This window comes from Idiotropiscis lumnitzeri, chromosome 18 (genome assembly GCF_059441095.1).
Source record: "Idiotropiscis lumnitzeri isolate Australia: NSW breed Sydney's pygmy pipehorse chromosome 18, RoL_Ilum_1.0, whole genome shotgun sequence".
Lineage (NCBI taxonomy): Eukaryota > Metazoa > Chordata > Actinopteri > Syngnathiformes > Syngnathidae > Idiotropiscis > Idiotropiscis lumnitzeri.
In genome coordinates this window covers 4,056,446-4,078,398 of record NC_142408.1, presented here as the reverse complement: position 1 = coordinate 4,078,398, position 21,953 = coordinate 4,056,446, and the positions used below count along the sequence as shown (strand labels likewise).

General features: G+C 41.0%; 2 protein-coding genes across 4 annotated transcripts in view; one reads left to right on the top strand and one right to left on the bottom strand.

Annotated features, from left to right (window-relative positions):
- The window catches only part of LOC148319077 (MOB kinase activator 1B), a 7,907-nt gene extending 7,565 nt beyond the window's left edge, over positions 1-342 (bottom strand). Inside the window, exon 1 of the mRNA XM_088281195.1 lies at positions 196-342. The gene's annotated coding sequence lies outside the window, so the exon portion shown is untranslated. The remainder of the gene's footprint in view (positions 1-195) is intronic.
- tnpo1 (transportin 1) lies at positions 147-21,953 on the top strand. 3 transcript variants are annotated; one of them, XM_088281186.1, is made up of 24 exons: positions 147-585; positions 2,191-2,266; positions 2,958-3,107; positions 3,186-3,292; positions 6,744-6,877; positions 7,007-7,088; positions 7,971-8,093; positions 8,586-8,704; positions 8,907-8,967; positions 9,220-9,385; positions 9,462-9,614; positions 9,811-10,036; positions 10,592-10,763; positions 11,087-11,173; positions 11,245-11,352; positions 11,673-11,831; positions 11,906-11,993; positions 12,087-12,185; positions 12,873-12,968; positions 15,743-15,779; positions 17,044-17,143; positions 17,243-17,317; positions 17,571-17,692; positions 17,774-21,953. In XM_088281186.1, exons 1-23 carry the CDS (start codon positions 481-483, stop codon positions 17,676-17,678), a joined length of 2,631 nt encoding a protein of 876 aa, XP_088137312.1. In that variant the 5' UTR covers positions 147-480; the 3' UTR covers positions 17,679-17,692; positions 17,774-21,953. The 3 variants fall into 3 exon arrangements, 2 of the variants coding, with proteins under 2 accessions (XP_088137312.1, XP_088137311.1); XM_088281185.1 differs by having other exon boundaries at positions 15,704-15,779; XR_015839732.1 differs by lacking the exons at positions 15,743-15,779; positions 17,571-17,692; positions 17,774-21,953.

Genomic DNA, 21,953 nt, shown 5'->3' with positions numbered 1-21,953 from the left:
AGATAGATAGATAGATAGATAGATTGATAGATAGATAGACGGATGAACAATGGTTATGCTCTTTATGGTAACATGAAAAAGAAGTTGAGGGCGCTAGGACCGTGCAGCCGCCTGTCATCTGCCGGGTCATGTCAGTAAAAGGCGGCTGGAGCGCGCACGGCCTTCTTCACGCACTCTGTCGGCCGACAAGCTCACCTTCCTCGGCTTTGACAGGCCCACGTCTGACGGCCCAGACTCGCTTCTCCTCTTCTTCGTCCTCAGCGGACACGCAGCCTCGCTCGAACGCCTCGGCTCGGCTGCCCGTAGATACACGAGCAAGGCGAGACTCGGCCTCCCCTCCCCGCCCCCTTCTGCCGATCTCCCGGGGGTCTTGTCGAGCGTGTTGTCCTCGCCTCTTGTGTTGTTCATGCGGGATAAATCCTCTTGCTAGCTCGGCGCCTTGTTGCCTTTTTCTTTGGAATATTCACAGTCATAGCGAAGATGGAGTGTGCGTGGAAGCCAGACGAGCAAGGACTCCAGCAGATTTTACAGCTGCTCAAGGAGTCGCAGTCGCCGGATACATCCACGCAGAGATCTGTGCAGCAAGTATCCTTTTTATTCTGCCTTCTTGTCGGGGCAGGCTAGCGTTAGCTGACGTTAGCTGTGATGTTTACGTTTAGATTGTCTACACGCAGGTTGATTTTTGTGTATGAATGTGTGTGTATAACGCATTTGCTGCGGCCTTTTGCATGCTTTGCTCAGTAAAAGGCAACCATTGCACGTAACATTTTTATGTGATTTAACCTAAATTTGAGCATATGCTCCTATTTGAATTCATCATCTCAATACATTTGCTGTAATTGACATGAACATGAATCCGTTTCCCATTTGGACCACTTCAATACATCTTCGTGATGAAAAATATCACTCGTGACTCGCCTCTTCATTTCTATTGCATCCTTCTCCGCCGACACTGACAGCAGTACTATTGTAAATGGCAAGATTCTCGGACCCTTCCTCTTGTCTGTCACAATGAAGAAAACAAGTTGAAACCATCAGTATGTTCGCTGAAGACTGTTTTCTATTCGCCTTTCCTCTTTGCTGCTCCACTGGGATAATTCTGATGCATTGTCCTCACAATAGGCCAACAAGTTTTCTTTTGCAACTGAATGAAGCCTGCACATGCAAAGTAAAAAGATAATCTTTTGCATGAGAAAGGAGGTCTGAGAACTTGGAAAGATCATGATAGATTATTGTGATGTGTATTTAACCACGTGAATCAATAACGATAAGAGAGGATGAATGGATGTCATTAAGAATAAAACAATTTATTTGAATTAAATAATAATTGATTCAAAGGTTTTAATGAGCTGTTTGGGTGGCCCAGAAGTCTCAGTGTTTGCCTGTTGGTATGTCTGTTGATTCTGTGATTAAGCTATATTATTCAGGTTAATTGCTGCTTCTGCTGTCTAATTGTAACATTTTGCCATGATATTTTGTTGAATTAATCAATACTATTAACATTGCAAAAATGCATACAAATTAAGGCCGCCCACCCTTATAGAGTGCTCCATCTGCAGTTGTGTATTTATTGCAAATGCGTGTGAGGTTAAGTTCTGTTATTGGCTCGTCTATCTCTCAGTCGTGCTTTGCTTGTGCTTTAAGGGGATTTAATATCTTTGATATCTTCAGCAAATGTCTGCCGGGACTCCGGGGTGAACTCATAATATTGCGTGTGCGTGTGTGGTGTTTTTGGTGGAGGAAATGCGTGTGCGTGACGACAGAACTGATGCAGCGATTCTATGCATGTGGAATCACTTAATTGTCATTTAAGTTTTTTTAAGTAGACAGATTTTAAAATTAATGTTTTAGTCGGGCGGCACGATGAGTAAGTGGTCTGGCTCACATTTCAGAGGCATGCGGTTCCATTTCGTGCAGGTATTCCGACTTGCTCCCACGTCCCAAAGACATGCTTGTTGGCTTCATCCCTTCGTTCATCGCTAAGAAGGTTCACCGAGTGATGATGTCGACTTTTTGTTTTTGCGCAACATATGATAGCAACCGGCCGAATTATTCATGCTATAGAATTGATCCGTGAGCAAAAATTACTAATTGACATTTATAGTTTGGCTCGCATGATGTTATATATATATGTATATGTATATATTTATATTTGTTCTGCCTTTTTCCTCAACATTTTTTTTCCTGCAGAGACTGGAACAGCTGAACCAGTTTCCTGACTTTAACAACTACTTAATATTTGTTCTGACCAAGCTCAAATCAGAAGGTAAGGGCGCCCTGTGACGTTTCTGTTCCTCGATGCATCAACGCACAGGACTATGTCATTACTTCTGTTTTTACGTAAGTGCCCTAATGGCCGTGACTCCGCTGACCCATCGGCCGCAGATGTTGAGGCGCTCGGGGAATATGGGTCACTCTAATTTTAAACCTGATTCCTGGCAGCGCTCAGCTCGTCTCTCTGCTGTCTGCGCTGCAGATGACCTACATGTCCGTCAAGACATTTGCCATTATATCCTCTTTAGTTTTCAATGTTTAGCATCATATTTATAACATGTTAAAGGTTCCTAAGGTCAAAACTTAATTTTAAAAGTCTAACAAAAAGTGCACGGAACGCCCAGGCTCAGCTGCATGGATTATAGTTGAATGAAAACAAACATCTCTTTAAAGTTTACTACGGGAAAAAAAAATGTATTTGTTGTGAGTTGTAGTAGACTGGCGAAATTTGAATAAAATTCAAAGTCTGTTGTAGTGCGTGTGACTTGAGGTGAAAAAATAAACAGGCAGCTTCCTGCTTATTGGTTGCTACCCACTGCACCAGGAAACAATCATATGGTGCTTTCCAATCTGCTTCTGCAGACGAGGCCACCAGCACACCAGAGAGAGTAAAAAGTGACATCAGCAATTTATGCTTTGTGTTCTTTGTCTTTTTTCCATCCATCCACCGCTGCCCCTCCAAGATGAGCCCACACGCTCTCTCAGCGGCCTAATACTGAAGAACAACGTGAAAGCTCACTATCAGAATTTCCCTCACGGCGTGTCAGATTTCATCAAGAGCGAGTGCCTCCAAAACATCGGCGACTCCTCGCCGCTTATCCGCGCCACCGTTGGTAGGTTGTTTTCTGTGTAGCCTGGTCCATTTGTTGTTGCGACTTTTTCCAATTTGTTTGCATTTCCTCCCCAAACAGGTATTCTGATCACCACCATCGCATCCAAGGGAGAGCTGCACAACTGGCCGGAGCTTTTGCCCAAACTGTGCCAGCTGCTGGATTCCGAAGACTACAACACGTGTGAGGTGAGACTGTGAAGCCTTCATTTAAAATGATCAGTTGAAGTTGACTCGGACGAAATCTGTGTATGTCTGTTAAATATGTGAGTCTTCATCCTGGACTCCTGGACTGGGGGGAAAAAAACGCATGTTCCCCAGGGTCACACCAGCCCCAGAAGACACTTTCACGAAGCAATTTGAATTTTGGTAGGCGTGTCTATCATGAGTAGACCCACAGAAAAAGTCTCAAGAAGCCATCCCTGAAAAGACACAAAGTCGGCCATTTTGGTTTAAAACCATTCCAGGGTTGATTTTCGGAGATCGTCTAAAGATGAACGTGTGCTTATAATTTCGTCCAATTGTTACTAACTTATACAAGACAGACCAGTGAGACGCGAAATTGTGATGCATTGGAGTTTACGTCATTGCGTGTGGGTGGAGCGTTGCCATGGAATTTGATGACTGGCCATAAAACAGGGACGTCTAATAACTCAGCTCCACGAGGTCGGAGTTTGACCAAACGTCTTGTGTGGGAGAAAGGTCCGGCCCTCGATATTTACAGGTGCCCCCCCCCTACAATAACTGTTGATGACCTCATTTAGGAAGATTTAGACCAGGGGTGGGCAAACTATGGCCCGGGGGCCACATGCGGCCCGTTAGATGTTTTAATCCGGCCCGCTGAAATTGAAAAAAAAATGAAATGAATAAACCTTGTTCATGTTTTATTTTCTAAATACTTTCTAAATATTTTTCAAAGACATATATATTGTTGTAATGCTTTTGTTCACGTTCATTTCAAATTAAAAGTTTTTTTTTTTTTCCTCCGATGAGGTGAGGTTACCAAAACACTCCATCCATCTCCTCCTCTGTCGAATTTCAGAACTTATTGTGGCCCGCCAATCAAAAGGTTTGCCCACCCCTGATTTAGACCAAGCGCACCAAATAAACCTGGAGTGTGGACAAGTAAACACTACTACTCTTCATGTTTATGGATTTGGCAAGAAGGTGTGGCGTGTCTGTTTTTTATTACTTACTGTGGAATCGGACGAGATTTGGCTCTGCGACAAAGCGACGTCTGGATCGTAGCCCGCCAGCCAGATGAGCGTCTCACAGCTGGAGCCATTGCAGATTATTCATTGTGGAATCATTTCTGCTCCCAATGCCATATGGCCTCATTTTGCAGACACTTTTTGCACATTGGTAAAACCATTTCTCCCAGAATCCCAGTAAGACACTTTGAAATAGGAGATCTGTTTCAAAATGTATCATTTTGTTTTCAGATATTTGCTAAAAATGTGCACAGGCTGTTTTACCACTACATCATGCAACTTTTCGACCCTCATCAAATCACGTGATTCCGTCATGTGGAAAAACTCAACCCCTCTTTCCACTGAGAAATGCCTTCTTCAAAGCGGCACGTGTCGCCTCGCCGATGAAGCGGGCGGAGATTTAGGTCACGGCTAAGAATCGCGACGTGTGTGAGGCTTACAATGCGGCCGCAAATGTGGCAATTTCTCATAAGATTTTGGAAAAGCAGCTTGAACGCGTCAAAGCCTCTTAGTTATCGCTGCCGAAGTTGTTGCTTGGTCATGTTGTTTTGTGACGGACATTTTGTTGCTGTTGCTGTTGCGCCAAGTCACTTCGCGTTGGTCATGTGGTCTGTTGTGTTTTCATCGTTTTTTCATCCACCCGTGACTTCAACTCACATCCAAGAAAACTGGGAAGCTATCTTTCCAATATTTTATCGTCTATTCTTGGTAGTCCTCTTGCTCAGTTTCTTAAATTGGTCACATTGCAAGCCTGTTACCATTTAAGCAGATGCAAATTCTGGCTGGAGGATCATATCGGTGCCGGTAAATCCACTTGATGACCGTTTTTGCTTGATAACATAATGAAATATTGTGCGTTAAAATTGCTTGTGATATTTTGTAACACAGATGACCAAGATTTTTGGAAAAATCGGAAAATACCCAAAGAATTAATTCTCTGGTCTCCTACCCCTGAGGGGGCGGGGGTGGGGGGGTCCAATCATATTTCAGGAGGGCCAAGTTCTCCCGTGGCTAGCTCCGCCATTGTTCTTTAGGATTTTTTATTTTTTTTTCTGAGGATCTATTCGGGATTGTTCATTTTATGGATAGTCATCCAAGACTTCTGTAAACTGCGCGTCTTCTCCTGATGGACTCGCATCGGTTCTGACGTCTCGTGTATGGCTATTCGAAAGCTCTGAAAAAGCCCTCCAATGCCATTTTCACTTGTCTAGTCCTTGCGACATCCTGACCTGGTGGGTTTAAAAGGTTAAGCCATTCCCAAAGCAGCACTTGTACGTCGGGCCGGGCTGTCGTTTCTATAAAAAGAGTCGAGCAGGTGACGGCAGATTACTTTATTCCGATTGGGTGTTGTCCACTTATTGGTTGCGATGCTTGTGGAGGATGATGACTGATCCGATCTGTTGCCTTGTTTGTTTTTCTTAACCCATATTTAAATTTTTTTTAAATCAGATTTCCATATTACACGTTGACTCTAAGAGCATGACTTAAAGGGTTGTAAAATGAATTTCCAGTTATTGTTAAAATTGCGTAGCCTACTAAAAGTATAAACTCCGATTAAATAAATAACAAGCATGGCTTGTAATATAAATAATTTTTTTTTTTCCGAACGTTTACCAATGCACCGAATATTCTATTTGTAGTTAAAAAATAGACTGCGGAAGAAAAGTTATTTACGCAAAAATGATGCATTATAAAGCTGTAATTACAATACTGTGACATTGATACCTACAAATACAAAGTTTTTGACAGACAATGTTTAAAAATATTAATTTACTGCGCTCGACCTAAACTCGGCTGGGAGTTGCTTTTTCACGGTGGGTTATACACTCCAGCTTGGCGTCGCTGGAATGCTTCCGAGACGACGCCCACTTCCCTTCTCTGATTACGCGCAGGTGCCCCCAGCATGTTCAGCTCATTGCTTTACAAATTCAAAGCGAGGCCCAGTGTCTGTATTACTTATTCATCTTTTGCAGCTCCCTCGCATTCTTCATCGTCCATTTTCATGGAAGGGCCACCATGGCAACAGTTTCCATGGAAACATTAGACCGGATTGTCGTGTGCGACGCGAATGTCTGCAGCCTGCACCCATTGTCTACTTTCTCAAACGCCCCAAGATGAAGCTGAAGCACATTACTCGGGACAATTTTGAGCAGACGTGGGTAAACTACGGCCCGGGGGCCACATGTGGCCCGTTAAGTGTTTTAATCAGGCCCGCCGAACTTGACAAAATGAAATAAATAAACCTTGTTCATGTTTTATTTTCCCTGTAATTCTGATGTGTCCCCACTATGAGGCGCACTCTAAGACAGATATTTTGTTGTAATGAGTTTATTCATACCCGTAGAAAACCCACGCAGGCATGAGGAGAACATGCGGCCTATCCCCCAAAGTTCACCTTCAGTCACCAAGTGTTTTTCCTTATCGTCCAGGGGGCTTTCGGAGCCCTGCAGAAAATCTGCGAGGACTCTGCCGAGATCCTGGACAGCGACATGCTGGATCGTCCCCTCAATATTATGATACCCAAGTTTTTGCAGTTCTTCAAGCACAGCAGCCCCAAGATCAGGTTCATTCACATCGACCGATGAAGTCATCTTTATTCTCGTTGCGGCACACACACAGGCTGCTTTTAGTGCCTGCTTGCCTTCCAGCAAAACATGTGGCCGACACTTTGTTCTACTTTGTACGTTGTCAGGTCTCATGCCATCGCCTGCGTGAATCAATTCATCATCAGCCGGACTCAGGCCCTCATGATTCACATCGACGCTTTCATCGAGGCAAGTGTGACCGCCATGATCTGTCGTTTGTGAAGTCATGTGAGGCTGCCGTGTACGGTCAGTCAGTAAGAGTTGACGCAAACTATCCGTCTGTTCGTTTTCTATAGGCGCTGATTATGTAACTTAACCTAGATTGGATTTATTTTATTTGGTTTTAATTCAGGCAGGATGGACTGATTGTATGTTTAGGTTCCCACACACAAGCCAATTTAATTTTATACTAACATTTGCACACAAGCTTGCGGTTGCTAATTGCTTCTCAATTATTTTATCTTACGCCCCCCCCCAGCAAGAAGAAAACAATTCACGCCCCCACCCCTCCACCCACTCTCCATCGCAATTCTAAATAATAGCATTTTCGTTGCAAAACAAACCTACACCGTAGAGTCAATACTCGCAATGGGCAAGGAGAGCGCCACTGCCACCTACTGGAGTGGATGTGCAATTACACTTTATTGTCGTACAGCATTACACCGCACCCCCCAGCGGGCCCGCCCCACTATTTGAGATTTTTTTCAGGGTATTTTGCAGTCCATTTAAATAAATAAAATAAAAAGTTAATAAATGTTCCAGTCGAGGATGTTACTAATTCCGCCTCACTTCTGAATCCTTTGAGCTTCCTGAGGTCCTTTTGCTCAGTCTGTTTGCGAGTCTTGTGCCGAAAGTCTGTCTGCCAATCTCTAAAAAACATTAAATACGAACGTCAGGATAACAAATTTGAGCGTGCCTTCTTGCATTGCTGTACAAACCCGTTCATTGCGTGTCGTTCCTAACCTCTAATCATCGCACGGCGGTTCTTTAATCAACCCTCGTCATTTTTTTCATACCTAACTGTGACAGACCCACAACCAGTTGAGTTTCACTGCTACCCCCTCTCTGTAGAACTTGTTTGCCCTAGCCACTGACGAGGAGCCGGAGGTGCGCAAAAACGTGTGTCGAGCACTCGTCATGCTGCTGGATGTGCGCCTGGACCGGCTGCTGCCTCACATGCACAGCATCGTCGAGGTGAGTGATGCCATCTTAGATGTGTATGCATCCTTGAGTGCTGAATCGGACGTCAACTTTGCTGCCATATTAGTTGGGGCAAAGATGAGCGGTGGGTGGAGATGTAGCTCTTGTTGTTGACTATTAAACTATTTTACATTCTATATGATAATAGTAATTTAAAAAATTGTATTGATTAATTAAACCACTTATAATAAAAATACAAAATAATCTAATACAAAAAAATGACTATATTGTTTTTAAAAAAATTCAATGCTGGCCCTCAGCTTTGTTCACGTTTTACTTTTCGGCCCACTGTGTATTTGAGTTTGACACCCCTGCTCAGGAAAACATTACAAACTTGCATGACAACATTCTCTTGAGACCAGAATCTTACCGCTCCGGTTCAGAACCTTTATGAGAACCTTCCCTCCTAGTCCGAGCACCCTCTCACTCAGGACCTTCTCTCCGGATGAGAATATTTTAATGAACATCTTTTGTCTGTGGTCGCAGTACATGCTCCAGAGGACGCAGGACCAGGACGAAAACGTTGCGTTGGAGGCCTGCGAGTTCTGGCTAACGTTGGCCGAGCAGCCGGTGTGCAAAGAGGTGCTGTGCGGACACCTGTCCAAGTAAGTTGCAATTGATTGGTCATGGGCCTTGTATACCCCCCACCGCCCCCGACCCTGGCCGCTCGGATTAAGAACCATGACAGTTGACCTCGGCTGTAAACATCTGTCACGCGGCGGCGTCATGTTAACTCGCCACCTCCGTCGCAATCGCCGGTGAGTAATCGGTCATCCTTGCCCTTTTGTCATGTCCTCGCTCGCGCAGGCTCACGCCGGTGCTCGTCAATGGGATGAAGTACTCCGAGATCGACATCATCATGCTCAAGGTCAGTTTGTACGGCTGGCTGTTTGAACGTGATGTGACCTGTGAACCTCGGACATTACATTAGGACCACTTACAGACAAATGACACGTCGGAAAAATGTTTGCTAGCTCACTAAAAATGTAATTATAGATGTGTGTTTATAAAAGCAATTTTCTTTTTCTTTTTTTTTTTTACATTTCCACATCTGTGTGGAATGCATGTACAATGGTGGTAATAGTCTTACAACTAGATCACCTTTTGCTTGCCTCGCTAGGGCGACATCGAGGAGGACGACGCCATCCCAGACAACGAGCAGGACATCCGTCCTCGCTTCCACCGCTCGCGCACGGTCGCCCAGCAGCACGAGGCCGACGGCATCGAGGATGATGATGACGACGACCTTGACGATGACGACGACACAATCTCGGATTGGAACCTGCGTAAGTCCCCGTGCGGGGGTGTGAGGGGGGCGGGGTTAGTGGTGGAAATTGGCCGGACTTGTGGTGGTCTTCTCAGGTAAATGTTCAGCGGCGGCCCTCGACATCTTGGCCAACGTGTTCCGTGATGAGCTGCTGCTGCATATTCTGCCACTTCTCAAAGAGCTGCTCTTCCATCCCGAGTGGGTCGTCAAGGAGTCGGGCATACTCGTGCTGGGAGCCATAGCGGAAGGTAATCTGACCTTTCCTCTCCAGAATTCATTCACACGGCTATGAGGGGCTGAATATGTGTCATGGAGATTTCATACAACTGAAAGTTCAATCAGTTCATTTTCTTTTGTCAAATTTGTTTTTGTATTTCTCGCTGAATCCTCCACTGGTTATGCGAAAGACCCAAAAACTTTTCGTTTCATGCTCGTTGCCTCCAGGATGCATGCAAGGGATGATTCCGTACCTCCCTGAGCTGATTCCCCACCTGGTCCAGTGTCTGTTAGACAAGAAGGCACTGGTGCGTTCCATCACCTGCTGGACACTCAGCCGCTACGCCCACTGGGTGGTCAGCCAGCCTCCTGATGTCTATCTGAAGCCCCTCATGACCGAGCTCCTCAAACGCATTCTGGACAGCAACAAGCGCGTGCAGGAGGCCGCTTGCAGGTTAGCTATGTTTACCTGTCGGAATCCCCCAAGAAATATCCAATAATTAATTAATTTGTTAGTTGTTGGTAATAAGAAAAAAAATAAAAAATATTTTGTACATATTTATTTTATTCATTATGATTAAATTGGGGTTTAAAAATAGAATTAATGTTATTGAAATTATTAGAAAAATAATAATAAGTAATAAGTATTTAACTAAAAATTAGGGCAATTTGGATGTTGACTATTGTGATATTTAACATATACCTAAACATTTTTATTATCTAATGAAATTAAAGATTTTGTTGCTTAATTCATATTCCACAAACACAATATTAATCAGAATACCAGGTTTCGACTAGTGGAGCATACGACATATCATTAGAACATTTTTGACTGGACTTTCCTTTAAAATGTTTTTATTTGTTATTTTTTTACGTCAAACACAACTAAAATTAAGAACGCATTTACATTTGAATTAAATAGTCTAATTTCTTATAATTAAATCGGAATAATGGGAAAAAAAAAGAGCAATATTAAAATGAATTCACAAATGAGTTCTCTCTTGGCCAGCGCTTTCGCCACCTTGGAAGAGGAGGCGTGCACGGAACTGGTGCCCTACCTGGCTTTCATCCTGGACACGCTGGTGTTCGCCTTCAACAAGTACCAGCACAAGAACCTTCTCATCCTTTACGACGCCATCGGAACGCTCGCTGACTCCGTGGGACACCATCTGAACAAACCGGTTAGTTACCGTCACTTCTGCTCAGAGCTGGGCACTTGACCCTTTTTTTTGCTGGTCAGTCCCCCCGCCCGCTATCTCGGTACGGTTCCGGCCTCGACCCTCCGGCCTTATTCATCAATTCATCAAAATTGTGGGCCCGATGTTTCGTTGTCCATGTGTTGAGCGAGCTAAGCTTGCTGGTTGTGGCTGCAATGATGCGCAGCCAATCAGATCACGGGATCAATCCATTCATACTCTCGTTGGTCAATCTCGCACCCCGGGAACTAAACTTGTATGAGTGCCTGTGGGCGTGACCTTCCACTTAAACATTGCACTTGTCACAGGAGTACATCCAAATGTTGATGCCTCCTCTGATCCAGAAGTGGAACCAGCTCAAGGATGAAGACAAAGACCTCTTCCCTTTGTTAGAAGTGAGTCCCATCAGGCTTTGCCGCATTTCCATGCGAGTGTTCTCAATCCGACCTCTTCTGCGCTCCTTTAGTGTCTGTCGTCTGTCGCCACGGCCCTGCAGAGCGGCTTCCTGCCCTATTGCGAGCCCGTGTACCAGCGATGCGTCAACCTGGTCCAGAAGACCCTCGCTCAGGCCATGGTGAGTGAACACATGAAATACAGTAGCGCCTCCAAAGTTACCGCTTTAGTAATTGGGGGAGATTCGACCACACCATGGAATATTTTGTGTGTGTCCAAATGAAAAATGTCATGACTTTCCTGCCAAACATGATGAAATTCTATTTTGTTATTAAACTTGTATTCATCATTTATTAACAATTAATTATTATTATTAATACAATTCATTTTAAATTCCAACAAACGACATCCCCGTTTAACAGAGTTCTGTTGTCTACTGCAACTAAAAATTTAAAAGAAAAAAAAATGCGCTCATTCCATCCTCCATCTGCTTGGCGCTAGCTGTACCAGTCGCAGCCAGAGCAGTATGAAGCACCGGACAAAGACTTCATGATCGTGGCTTTGGATCTCCTCAGCGGCCTGGCGGAAGGTTTGGGAGGCACCATTGAGCAACTGGTCACCTGTAGCAACATTCTAACCCTCATGTACCAATGCATGCAGGTGAGGCCCCGCCTCCTCTGGCTAACACCAAATTCACAACTTACTTGTTTTTTTGTGCTTGTCTTCATGCTTAGGACAAAATGCCTGAAGTGCGTCAGAGTTCCTTCGCTCTGCTGGGAGATCTGACCAAGGCTTGTTTCCAACATGTCAAACCGTGTATTGGTATGTTTTTCTCAGCTGGAGAAACATGAGAACAAAAAAATGTTCTAGTCTGATTGGCTTTCTTCCCCCTTTTTTTTTTTTTTTTTCGTTTAGCTGACTTTATGCCCATACTGGGAACTAATTTAAACCCAGAGTTCATATCCGTGTGCAACAATGCAACGTGGGCTATAGGAGAGATAGCCATACAAATGGGTGAGTACAAAATAAAACACGATTCACTTTTTGTCACTGTCCACATTTGCGCCTGTGTCGCTGTCTTTGACATTTAAAATTTTGTGATTTAAAGAAATAGGAGATGCATGTCCGAAACACACAACAGTGACCTTTATGCTGATAATTTTTGCTTTAAAATGCCTCAAACATCTGAACAGTCCTTTTTCTTCTATAAAATACCAACGAGGCGGTTGATGGTAAATTAATCTGTTAAGAACAATCACCAGTGTAAGAATTGCACATTTGACAAACTTTAGAAACGATTTGCACATTATTTAGTAGAAGTAGTATTTAGTATAGTGTGTGTGTGCGAGTGCGTGTGTGTATGTGCGTCCATTACAGCCAATCCGTTGACGTCATTTCAATTTCCCATCTCAAAAATACTTTTTTTTTTTTTTTTTAGAAATTTCTGTCGAGTTGTACAGATTCTGTCAGTGCAAAAAAATGTTTTATTGTGTTTTTTTTATTTAGTACAAATATTGGCTTGTAAATAGGGGTGTGTAGACATTTTATATCCACTGTATGTGACCGTCTTTGATGTTTAAACTCCTATTTGGAAGGGAGTTGTGCGTCGTCTTCGTTGTTAACGTTGTTTTTAACATTCCTAGTCTGCATACAGCGTGCGATTGCCATCATCATTTCTTTTTTTTTCTTGCTTTTGTCCAGGGCCTGAAATGCAGCCGTACGTTGCTGTGGTGCTGCACCAGCTGGTAGAGATCATTAACAGGCCCAATACGCCAAAGACTCTTCTGGAAAACACAGGTACCACACTGTGGCGGTATTGAGCCGGGCCAGAGCGGCCGCCACACACACACACACACACACACATATACACGTTTAGAGCATCAGCCACTCCGCAAACTGTGAGCTAGACTGGTTCTTCTGGCTTCCTGTTAATTATGCAAACAATTTAAGCGATAAATAGCAGAGCAGTGATTTCCAAAGCATATGAACAAATAATTATGATCTTGTCTCAGTTTACTTGCAGATTTATGTAGTGTATAATCCGGTTTAATTTATTTGAACACAGTTCTCTGTTGTATAAATGGCAACAGGTGAACACACCGGATAGTCTGCCCTCTAGTGGAGGGACTTTTAATTGTTCTGCTTGTCACTCTCACTGGCATAAAGAGATGAACAAGGAAACAATATTTATAAATAAATAAATAACACTGTTTGAATAAAGCTAATTGACTGAAATGGAATCAATTCCAGTGCTCAGGTATAAAAAAAAAAAAAAATCAAAAGCAAACATGTGAGGTCCAACGTTAAGCGTGTGCCGTTAAACGTTAGCAAGAAACACATACTTATACAAACAGTCACACACAGCACATTCAAGATAATCCAAGGTTACACTTTGCTCTTGTGCACATTGAATGATCCGTTTGAAAAGACAAGACGCAAGGGCAAAGTGTCCGTCAACGAGGAATTGTGTACGTCTTCCTGTTTGTTTTGCCGTCACTTTATTTGTTGCTTTTAGTTAATGTTCTTTAAATGTCAGTGCATTTCTGCTAATTGATGTTGAATGTGGTTCGGTGCAGGATTTGGGGCGCAAAGCCTACCTGGATAATAATGATTAAAACGTAATGAATGATTAGTGGAGTTTGAGTTCAACATTCTAAGCAGCCGCTCGGGGCCACAGTTGAACTTTGAATTACGCCGGAAACTCCAAAGTTGAACGTAGTCCATTCTGGGATTGCAATGAAAGTGAAATGAGGCTGTATTGTATTTTATTATACCGTTGGAAACATTTTGGCTTTTTGTATTGTGCATTATTCTGAAATGTTCACACCCTTGATTTTCATTGTAGCTGATTTCCTTTTACTGTAAATAGATGATCACATGATCATTCAAATTTCGGTAGCTGTGGAAGTCATCTCTGGAAATGCGGTCAAGTCTGGCAAAAAAATGAGTTTCAAGTTGAGGCTTGATTTTTCTGTCTTCTTCACAATCAATTCACTCCCATTTGTGAAGCGATTGCTATCACAAGATACGTCAAAAATCGATATCGTTTGAATTTGACTTTGGAGGCTCCACTGTAATTTTTGTCTTTTTCGTATTCCAGACGATCCTGCACTGAACCTGATTTAATAATTAAAAAAAAAAAAAAAAGCATTACCATCTGCTTTCTGCATGTGTCATTGGACTTGTTCACAAAATATGCCTGTTTGTTTTAATGAGAATGTTGCATAGTTCTGTGTTTTCTTAAACTTAGGTCCTCGCTCCTCCTCCTCCTCTCCTCCTCCTCCTCCTCTCTGCCTCATACCAACCTGCTGTGCCTGGATAGTATCCTCCCTATCCTCCATGTAGTCGGGGTCATGTTGTCATTTCTGTTTCAAAAAGAGCGGCAACAACAGTGACAAAAACAGACACAAAAAAAACACACACACACACACGCACATTTCTGTTTGTTGTGTACAGTTAACATTGGTGAGTTTAAGGGAGAAATGTGCTTGTGAGGCATGAGTCGCGACAATTAAAGGGGACATATTATGGAAGATTGACTTTCGAATAGCTTTTAGGGGCTGCCCACCCTTAAAATGTCTAATTCAACGACCAGCATTTAAAACATTTTCACACCGTACTGACTTTACTCTACAGTGTTTTTTTTTTTCCTCCCTTACTCTCTTTCAAAATTCCCAAATTTTTGAACCGGATAGCACAAGCCTAGCCTTTAACGGCCTAAACTGAGTTAAACATATTAGATAATTACCGTTAACGTAATACCACCCACAATCTATTTCACCCAACCCCCCCCCATAAAAAAAATTAAAAATGAAATAATTATTACGCATTTGTTTAAAATGGTAGCGATATCAGCAGTGCCAGCTTAATTAATTAAATAAATAAATAAATTAAAAAAACGCTGCGCTGACTAAGCAGTGAATTGTCCTAATATATTCTGCATATATTTAACATTTCCTTCTTGTGCCAAAGCATTACAGCAAAAAAAAAAAATTAATAAATCAATAAATCAAGCTAGACTTTAAATTTTGAGGTGAAAAAAATCCTACACGGTTCCACGGAGGAAGAGGTGGTGGAGTGAAGCAGGCTGAAAAGTGTCAGTTAATTCTTGATCCTTGGAGTATTTGGACCAAAGACATTGGGTGAAGTCTTTTCAATTTCATGGGGAAAAGGGCATAATATGTCTCCTTTAAACGATCCTCACCGAAAAACTAAAGAATTTCTCTTCGACAACTGTCTTTGTCCAACTTGTCAATGTGTTCTCCCTTAAACGTGTTTTGTATGTATGTCCTAGTTTTTTGCATTCTACCCTCCTCCACTGCAGGGGGCAGTAGTGTGCTAACGGCCGACACCAAGTGAAAATCTTCTGTTTTTTATGATCATGCACAGATTCTGTTGATTATTTTATGTCTCTGAGTTGTGTGTTTTTTCTTTATTTTTTTCTCCTCCCCACTCCCTCCTCCCCCCTCCTCCTCATTGCTCATGTCTTGGTTGGCGTTTGGTGGTGTGTAACCGTGATTGCGTTACCGTAGCAATAACAATTGGTCGTCTTGGTTACGTTTGCCCTCAAGAGGTGGCACCCATGCTACAGCAGTTTATAAGACCCTGGTGTGTATTATTCAATCTTTTTTTTTTTTTTTTATTTCATTCATCTTTTCTCTGTACTCTTCTTTCTCTCTGCTGTCGCTCTCCTCTCTTTAAAAAAAATGTTTTAGATTCATTTTGGTCTTGAGTTTTGTAATCATTGCCAACCATGTGACTAACCCTGTCCTCTTTTAGGTCCTACTTGTGATTTTTTTTTTTTTTGCCTCAATGGCAGCTCCACATTATTGTGTCTAGTTTTTAATTTTTTTGTCATTGTCCACTGTAGCTGCTAGCAAGCTAAAAGAAAATGCAAGGCGGTCACCTGGCAGCTGGTGGCCAATCGGAGAAGGGACAGGGACTTGTTGCCACGGTCAAACGTGCTTCGCCGTCCCTCTCTGCATCCCAGCCGCCATGTCACCGTCTCACCTCAAAGCACCGCTGACATTTCCATTTTACAAAAATATATTTTTTTCTATTACGCAAATCACACTGCATTAATGACCGGTTTGTACTACAAAATGCTGCTTCTCTTTTCTTGAATTTGGTGTATGGAAGCCCATTATAGCCAATAATTTCATTAAAAATGTATTATGATATAAGGGGTTTAAATTTAGGTGTCGGGTTGGGTTTGGGCAACATGTGATACGAGTACGAATCGCGGTGTCTTTTCTCCAGTCGTTCTCAACCTTTTTGAGGCCTCGGACCCCCTGCATATATTTTTGATCACCTCAAAATAAAATCTGAGGCGTAAAATTGGGTTAGAGCAATGCTTCTCAAATAGTGGGGAACATGCTTTTTTGTGTAATTGCACATCCACTCCAGTAGTTGGCAGTGGCGCTCTCCTTGCTCATTGTGAGCAGCGAGTATTAACTCTACGGTGTCGGTTTGTTTTGCAACGAAAATTCTTTTATTTATAGTTGCGGAGGAGAGTGGGTGGTGGTGGGGCGCGAATTATTTTCTTATTTCTAGGGGGGGGGGTGTAACAGATTTTTTTTTTCTGTCAGGTCATACAGTTTAACATTTATTGGTGATAGAATGACAAACAGCACCATGGGTTCATTTTGGTTCATCTTCCTGTTGGCTGAAATGGGCGTCCTTCGTCTCGTCTGAAGTTTATTTTTGGCCACCGGTAGACACGGTTCATTTTCTCGCAAAGATATCGAACTCATTGTCATGCTAATATAAGAACGAACGTTGAATTTAAAATCGTAGCCCAGTGAGTCAACTCTTCATTGCCTGCCAATTTGATGTGGACCTGCATTTTAAAAACTGCGGTCCCCGTCGGCAGGTGCACCTCGCTGCGGAATATAAGAGACAACGAGGAGAAAGACTCGGCTTTCCGAGGAATTTGCACCATGATAAGCGTCAACCCGGGAGGTGTCGTACAGGTGAGATTTAAATCAATTAATCAAAATATAATTAAAAAAAAAAAAATCTGTGGGGACGGGAGCCAGTTGCCTCACGTCTTGCCTGTCTTCTTTTCACAGGATTTTATCTTCTTCTGTGACGCGGTGGCATCCTGGGTCAACCCCAAGGAAGATTTGCGAGACATGTTCTACAAGGTAACAACTTTGGGAAATTACTACTCGGTACTTTATTCTTGTAATATTGCAACTCTGTTCTCAAACTGGTTTCGCCCAAAAAGTAATCATTTCTTTTGTTGTATGTTTACTAGTGTCATACTTTTTTTTACAAATAGAGATGGATTTTTCATAAACACCAAACAGCTTCTTGAACTTTGGTTACCGGACTACTGTGGTGATTTAGGCCTCCCTAATTTCGTACCCCAACGTCCAAACTGATTTTTTATTTCAGATCCTTCATGGCTTTAAGAACCAGGTGGGCGAGGAGAACTGGCGACGCTTTTCCGACCAGTTCCCCATGCCTCTAAAAGAGCGCTTGGCCACCTTCTATGGGGTATAAAATGGGGCAAGACGGTCAGTTTTCTAAATCCCCAATTTTTTTTTATAAAATAACCATGATTCCGATTTGCTTATAGATTTTCGATTTCCATGCAGGTTTTTGATGTCAGGAGACAACATGGGGAACCTCTTACCCAGGGAACATCACGCCCTTTACCAGGGGGGAGGATTTACCTGATGGGAGAGGGGGAGCGGGTGGCGGGCCGCTTTCCCCCCACCTGGAGGGACGGGGTGGGAGGGTGTCGGTACACCCGCTGGGCCTGCGCGGGAACCAGGGGGGAACGAGGACAAAACAACCAAAGTCACCATTCATAATCAAGTCGTCATCGTTTATCTTTGAGTTTCCGCAGATTTATGGGATATTTCATGAGTATTAAATGAGGCGGAACTCGGACCCCAGCGTTCCGGAAGAACAGAAGACGCATGAGATCCTTTTAAAGTGATCCATTTTCTCCAGTGGTTGAAAAATACGGAAAGTTGAAATCCGATGGGAATAAATTTGACGAGATTTTTATGGTATAATAGATGTCATTAAAAGTAAAGTGAGAATTTTACGTAAGTAAAACCGTAATTTTACGATGAAAGTTTTAATTTTACGGGGAAAAAAGTCATGTTACAGAAATGCCATTGTAATTCTGATGATAAAATTGTAATTTAAATGAAGCCATAATTTTACGAGTCTCAATTTTACAAACAACTTTTACGTGACTCGTCGTCATTGATTGACAATAGTCGCACTTTTATGACAAAATAAAAATATGAAGCCATAATTTTACAAGCGTAAAATTGTAATTTGTAAAGTGAATTGTTTTAAATGTTAGCAAAATCTGAGAAATAAAAGCGAACGATGATTTCATGTCACAAGAATTTGACAAAAAGAGGTAATTATACAAAAAGTTTCATTTTTCAGTGTTATGAAAATCAAGTAATTTTTATGAAAATCACATTAGGACAGAAATTGGAATTTATGAGTGTAAAGTTGTAATTTTATATAAAAATCAAGCCATAATTTAAAAAAAGAATAATTCAGAAAGAGAAGTCAAAATGTTCAGTAATGAAGTCCTAATTTTACAATGTCAATTTTTTATAAGTCTCAATTTTATGGGGGAATAAGTCGTCATTTTATATGAATATTTATAAACAATTACAATAGTCATAATTGCGAGAATAGTCTGAATGTTCCGATATACTTTTGTATGACGTTTTTGTTCAAATGAACATTTTTAGCCTTGAAATCTGAAAAAGTCTGACTTTTATTTTCCCCGTAAAGCTATTACATTTTTTGTCGTACTAAGAGCGGGACGGATTTGGCGAATTGTTTGGAAAAACAAAAATAATATTGATAACCATGTAACGAGACATTTTCCCGAAGCTACTTTCTTCATGTCTGAACTTAGTTGTTGTCCTTTTGCATGATGTTGAGGATGATTGTGTTGCGAGTAAAGGTTTTGTTGACTCTCGTTTCATGCATGTCGATGGCCCTTCAAATTTAGCGGGGAATTCATGGCGTATCGGGGCAGGGGGGGGGGGGGGAGGGGGTAGTAAAATGTCGTAAAACACTGGGACTTGGTACGACATGATTTTGTTGCCGTGTTTCCTCCCCTCCACATCTTTTGCTTGGAAATACTGTGAAAGTCGATGTGTTTTAAACAGCCTGAATGTATTCTGTGACAATTTGGAATCATCATTGTTTTAATTCCCCCCCTTCCCTCCCTCTGCTGGCCAGAGTAAAAATTGTATTTCAACCCTGGAAATTGGATCTATTATGTGAAGTGATGTTGCTTTCACTTTTAACGCAAGAACAAAATAAGTCATTAGATTTTCTTCATTTTTGTGACAAAAATGATATGGCAGAACCTCTAAAGTCCAACACGGGACTACTTGACTGAATTTTTTTCCTCATTTTCAAAGTGTCACCAGCGTGAAAGCTTTCTGAGCTTTTTTGTTAGTTTTAACGGTCTTATAAAAGTAAAATGAAGTGAAGTATGTTGTTTTTTTTTTGTTTTTTTTCCCCCATACAATTTTGGTTATGATTTTTTAAATTATTTTTTTTATTATTTGAAGGTACAGCTAACGTGACTGAATATTTTTAGTGTCATTTAACATTCTTAAATGCCATATATAAACATGAAAATAATTGACTCATTTTGTGGACAAACAGTAAGTAATTGTAAAATTTGTAAATAATTCTAACGTTCTTAAATGTTTTTTTACATAAGTGAAAAAGAAGTCAACTTTTGGGAGTTTTTTTTGTGTTGAGTTTTCGTTGTATTTTTTTCCAATTTGGAAATGCGACCATTCGATGTTAGCAGAAATGACTTTTGAGGCATATTTTGGTTGCAATTTATTTTTTTTCCCCTTCTTGGGTAGCGACCATTAAGCGTTAGTTGAGATGTTATTAAGAAGACTCCCTCAAATTATGGTCGAATTTTATTTTCTTTACAATTTTTTTTTTCTTTTTCGGGGCGGAGCGTAAGGAATGTTTCAATGTCATTATCTGTGTCCTATGTTGTATTGTGTCAAAGAAGAGAAAAAAAAAGTCAGATTCTTGCCAATTCAAAAATTCAATGTCGGACTTTCGAGGTTCTTCGCAGCACGCTATGGAATACTGAGGCCAATCCTCACGCGTACGTCACTTTTTTGTGTCTGTCACATTCCGAGTGTTGTGATCGCTGCTTGATTGATTTTGAGTGAGTGTGTGTGTGTGTGTGTTAGCCATGGTGGTTTTACTACTTGAATATGCGTTTTCTACATGTGATCCTCAGGTCATCTGTGTTTGCTGATTTAGTTTTTGGAGTCCAGCCCCCTCCTGTACAACTGAAATTAGGAAGTCACACTTATTTGTGAAACATTTCTAAACCTGAAATTGGAACGCTATGAAACTAAAGTAAAACTATTAGGAAATATAAAGCGGAGGTTTTTCTGGAATACTCGTCCATTTGAGACAAATTCCATAATTTTACAAGCATAAAGCCATACTTTTACGAGAATAGTTCTGATTCTACAGGAATAAAGACATAGTTTTTCAGTTGTACTTTTAATAGAAACTGGCTTTTTACAACTAATTTTTCATTTGAGAAAGAAGGAGTCATTTTCCAAGTGATAATTCACAAGAATAAAGTTGAAATGTTCTTTTGACAAAATGGTTGGAGTTGGACAAAAATGTAATCATATTCACACTAAAAACTACCCCCCCAAAAAATATTTGATATATGATACAAGTCATAATTTGACAAAGTCATACATTCATGAAATACAATGTCGGAACATTACGGAAATAGTTGTAATTTTTCACAATAGTCAATTGCTATTGCTAATGACCATTATCTTGTCGTACTTTCATGATCTCAAAAGCTACCACTTTATAATAGTTTTTTTTTTATATTCCATTAGAATTTCACGAAAATGAAGTCATAATTTTACCTAAACAAAGCAGTAATTTTCAAAGAATATCTTTATTTTACAATGATGGTCATAATTTTCAGAAAATGATGCGCTAATTTACGCTAAAGTAATTTTATGAGAATAAAGCTATTCTTTTGCGATAAAATTGACATTTAAAGACAACTATGATTGGCAACTTGCACGTATTTCATGTCAAACGTGATGATACTCCAAGTTATTTTTGTATTATTTATTTGGAGCACAGGTGGTCCTTTGTCCCGAAGTGCCACTTTTGGTTGTTAAAACAGACAAATATACTATATTCATATCATCCAAAATAAATGAATTTAATTATAAATAAGTGAATAAAATACTTTAAAAGTTAAATCTATAAGTGAACTTTTTTATTTTATTCTCAACCTTTTATTTTACTACCACTTTATTTACAATGAAGGAATTATTTAATGAGCTTTTTAATGAACCACTACTTTCCAAGAAAATAACGACTAAAATTAACATCACAAATATGAAGCGCTCCTTACTCTGCCCACCCTTTATTGAGACCATATTCACTTTCCTTTTTTTTTTTCTTTTTAATGAGCTGCTGGAATTAAGAATCAATAAATACATTTGAATTTGCCACTATTTAAGAGGAAAGACATGTTAATACAACAAGCATTATGCGTGCCATACTTTGCCCATTTTTTTTAAATGAGCTGCTGCTGAAATAAAATGGTTAATAACAATAATTTTGGGGCCACCAAATATTTTGAATCATGCAAAGAATATATATTGTACTGTTTTTGTAATATTTGTAAGATGACAGTGGTGGGTGTGTGACTGGTTACCATTGCTTGAATATGTGCATTGTTCCAATAAACAGTTTACATTA

Bases quoted from the DNA above. Each gene is read 5' to 3' on its own strand.
- tnpo1 (XM_088281185.1), top strand. From the start codon at position 481: ATGGAGTGTGCGTGGAAGCCAGACGAGCAAGGACTCCAGCAGATTTTA. The intron at 3,293-6,743 runs GTGAGACTGTGA...CTTATCGTCCAG, and splicing joins AAGACTACAACACGTGTGAG to GGGGCTTTCGGAGCCCTGCA. The intron at 17,144-17,242 runs GTGAGATTTAAA...TTCTTTTCACAG, and splicing joins ACCCGGGAGGTGTCGTACAG to GATTTTATCTTCTTCTGTGA.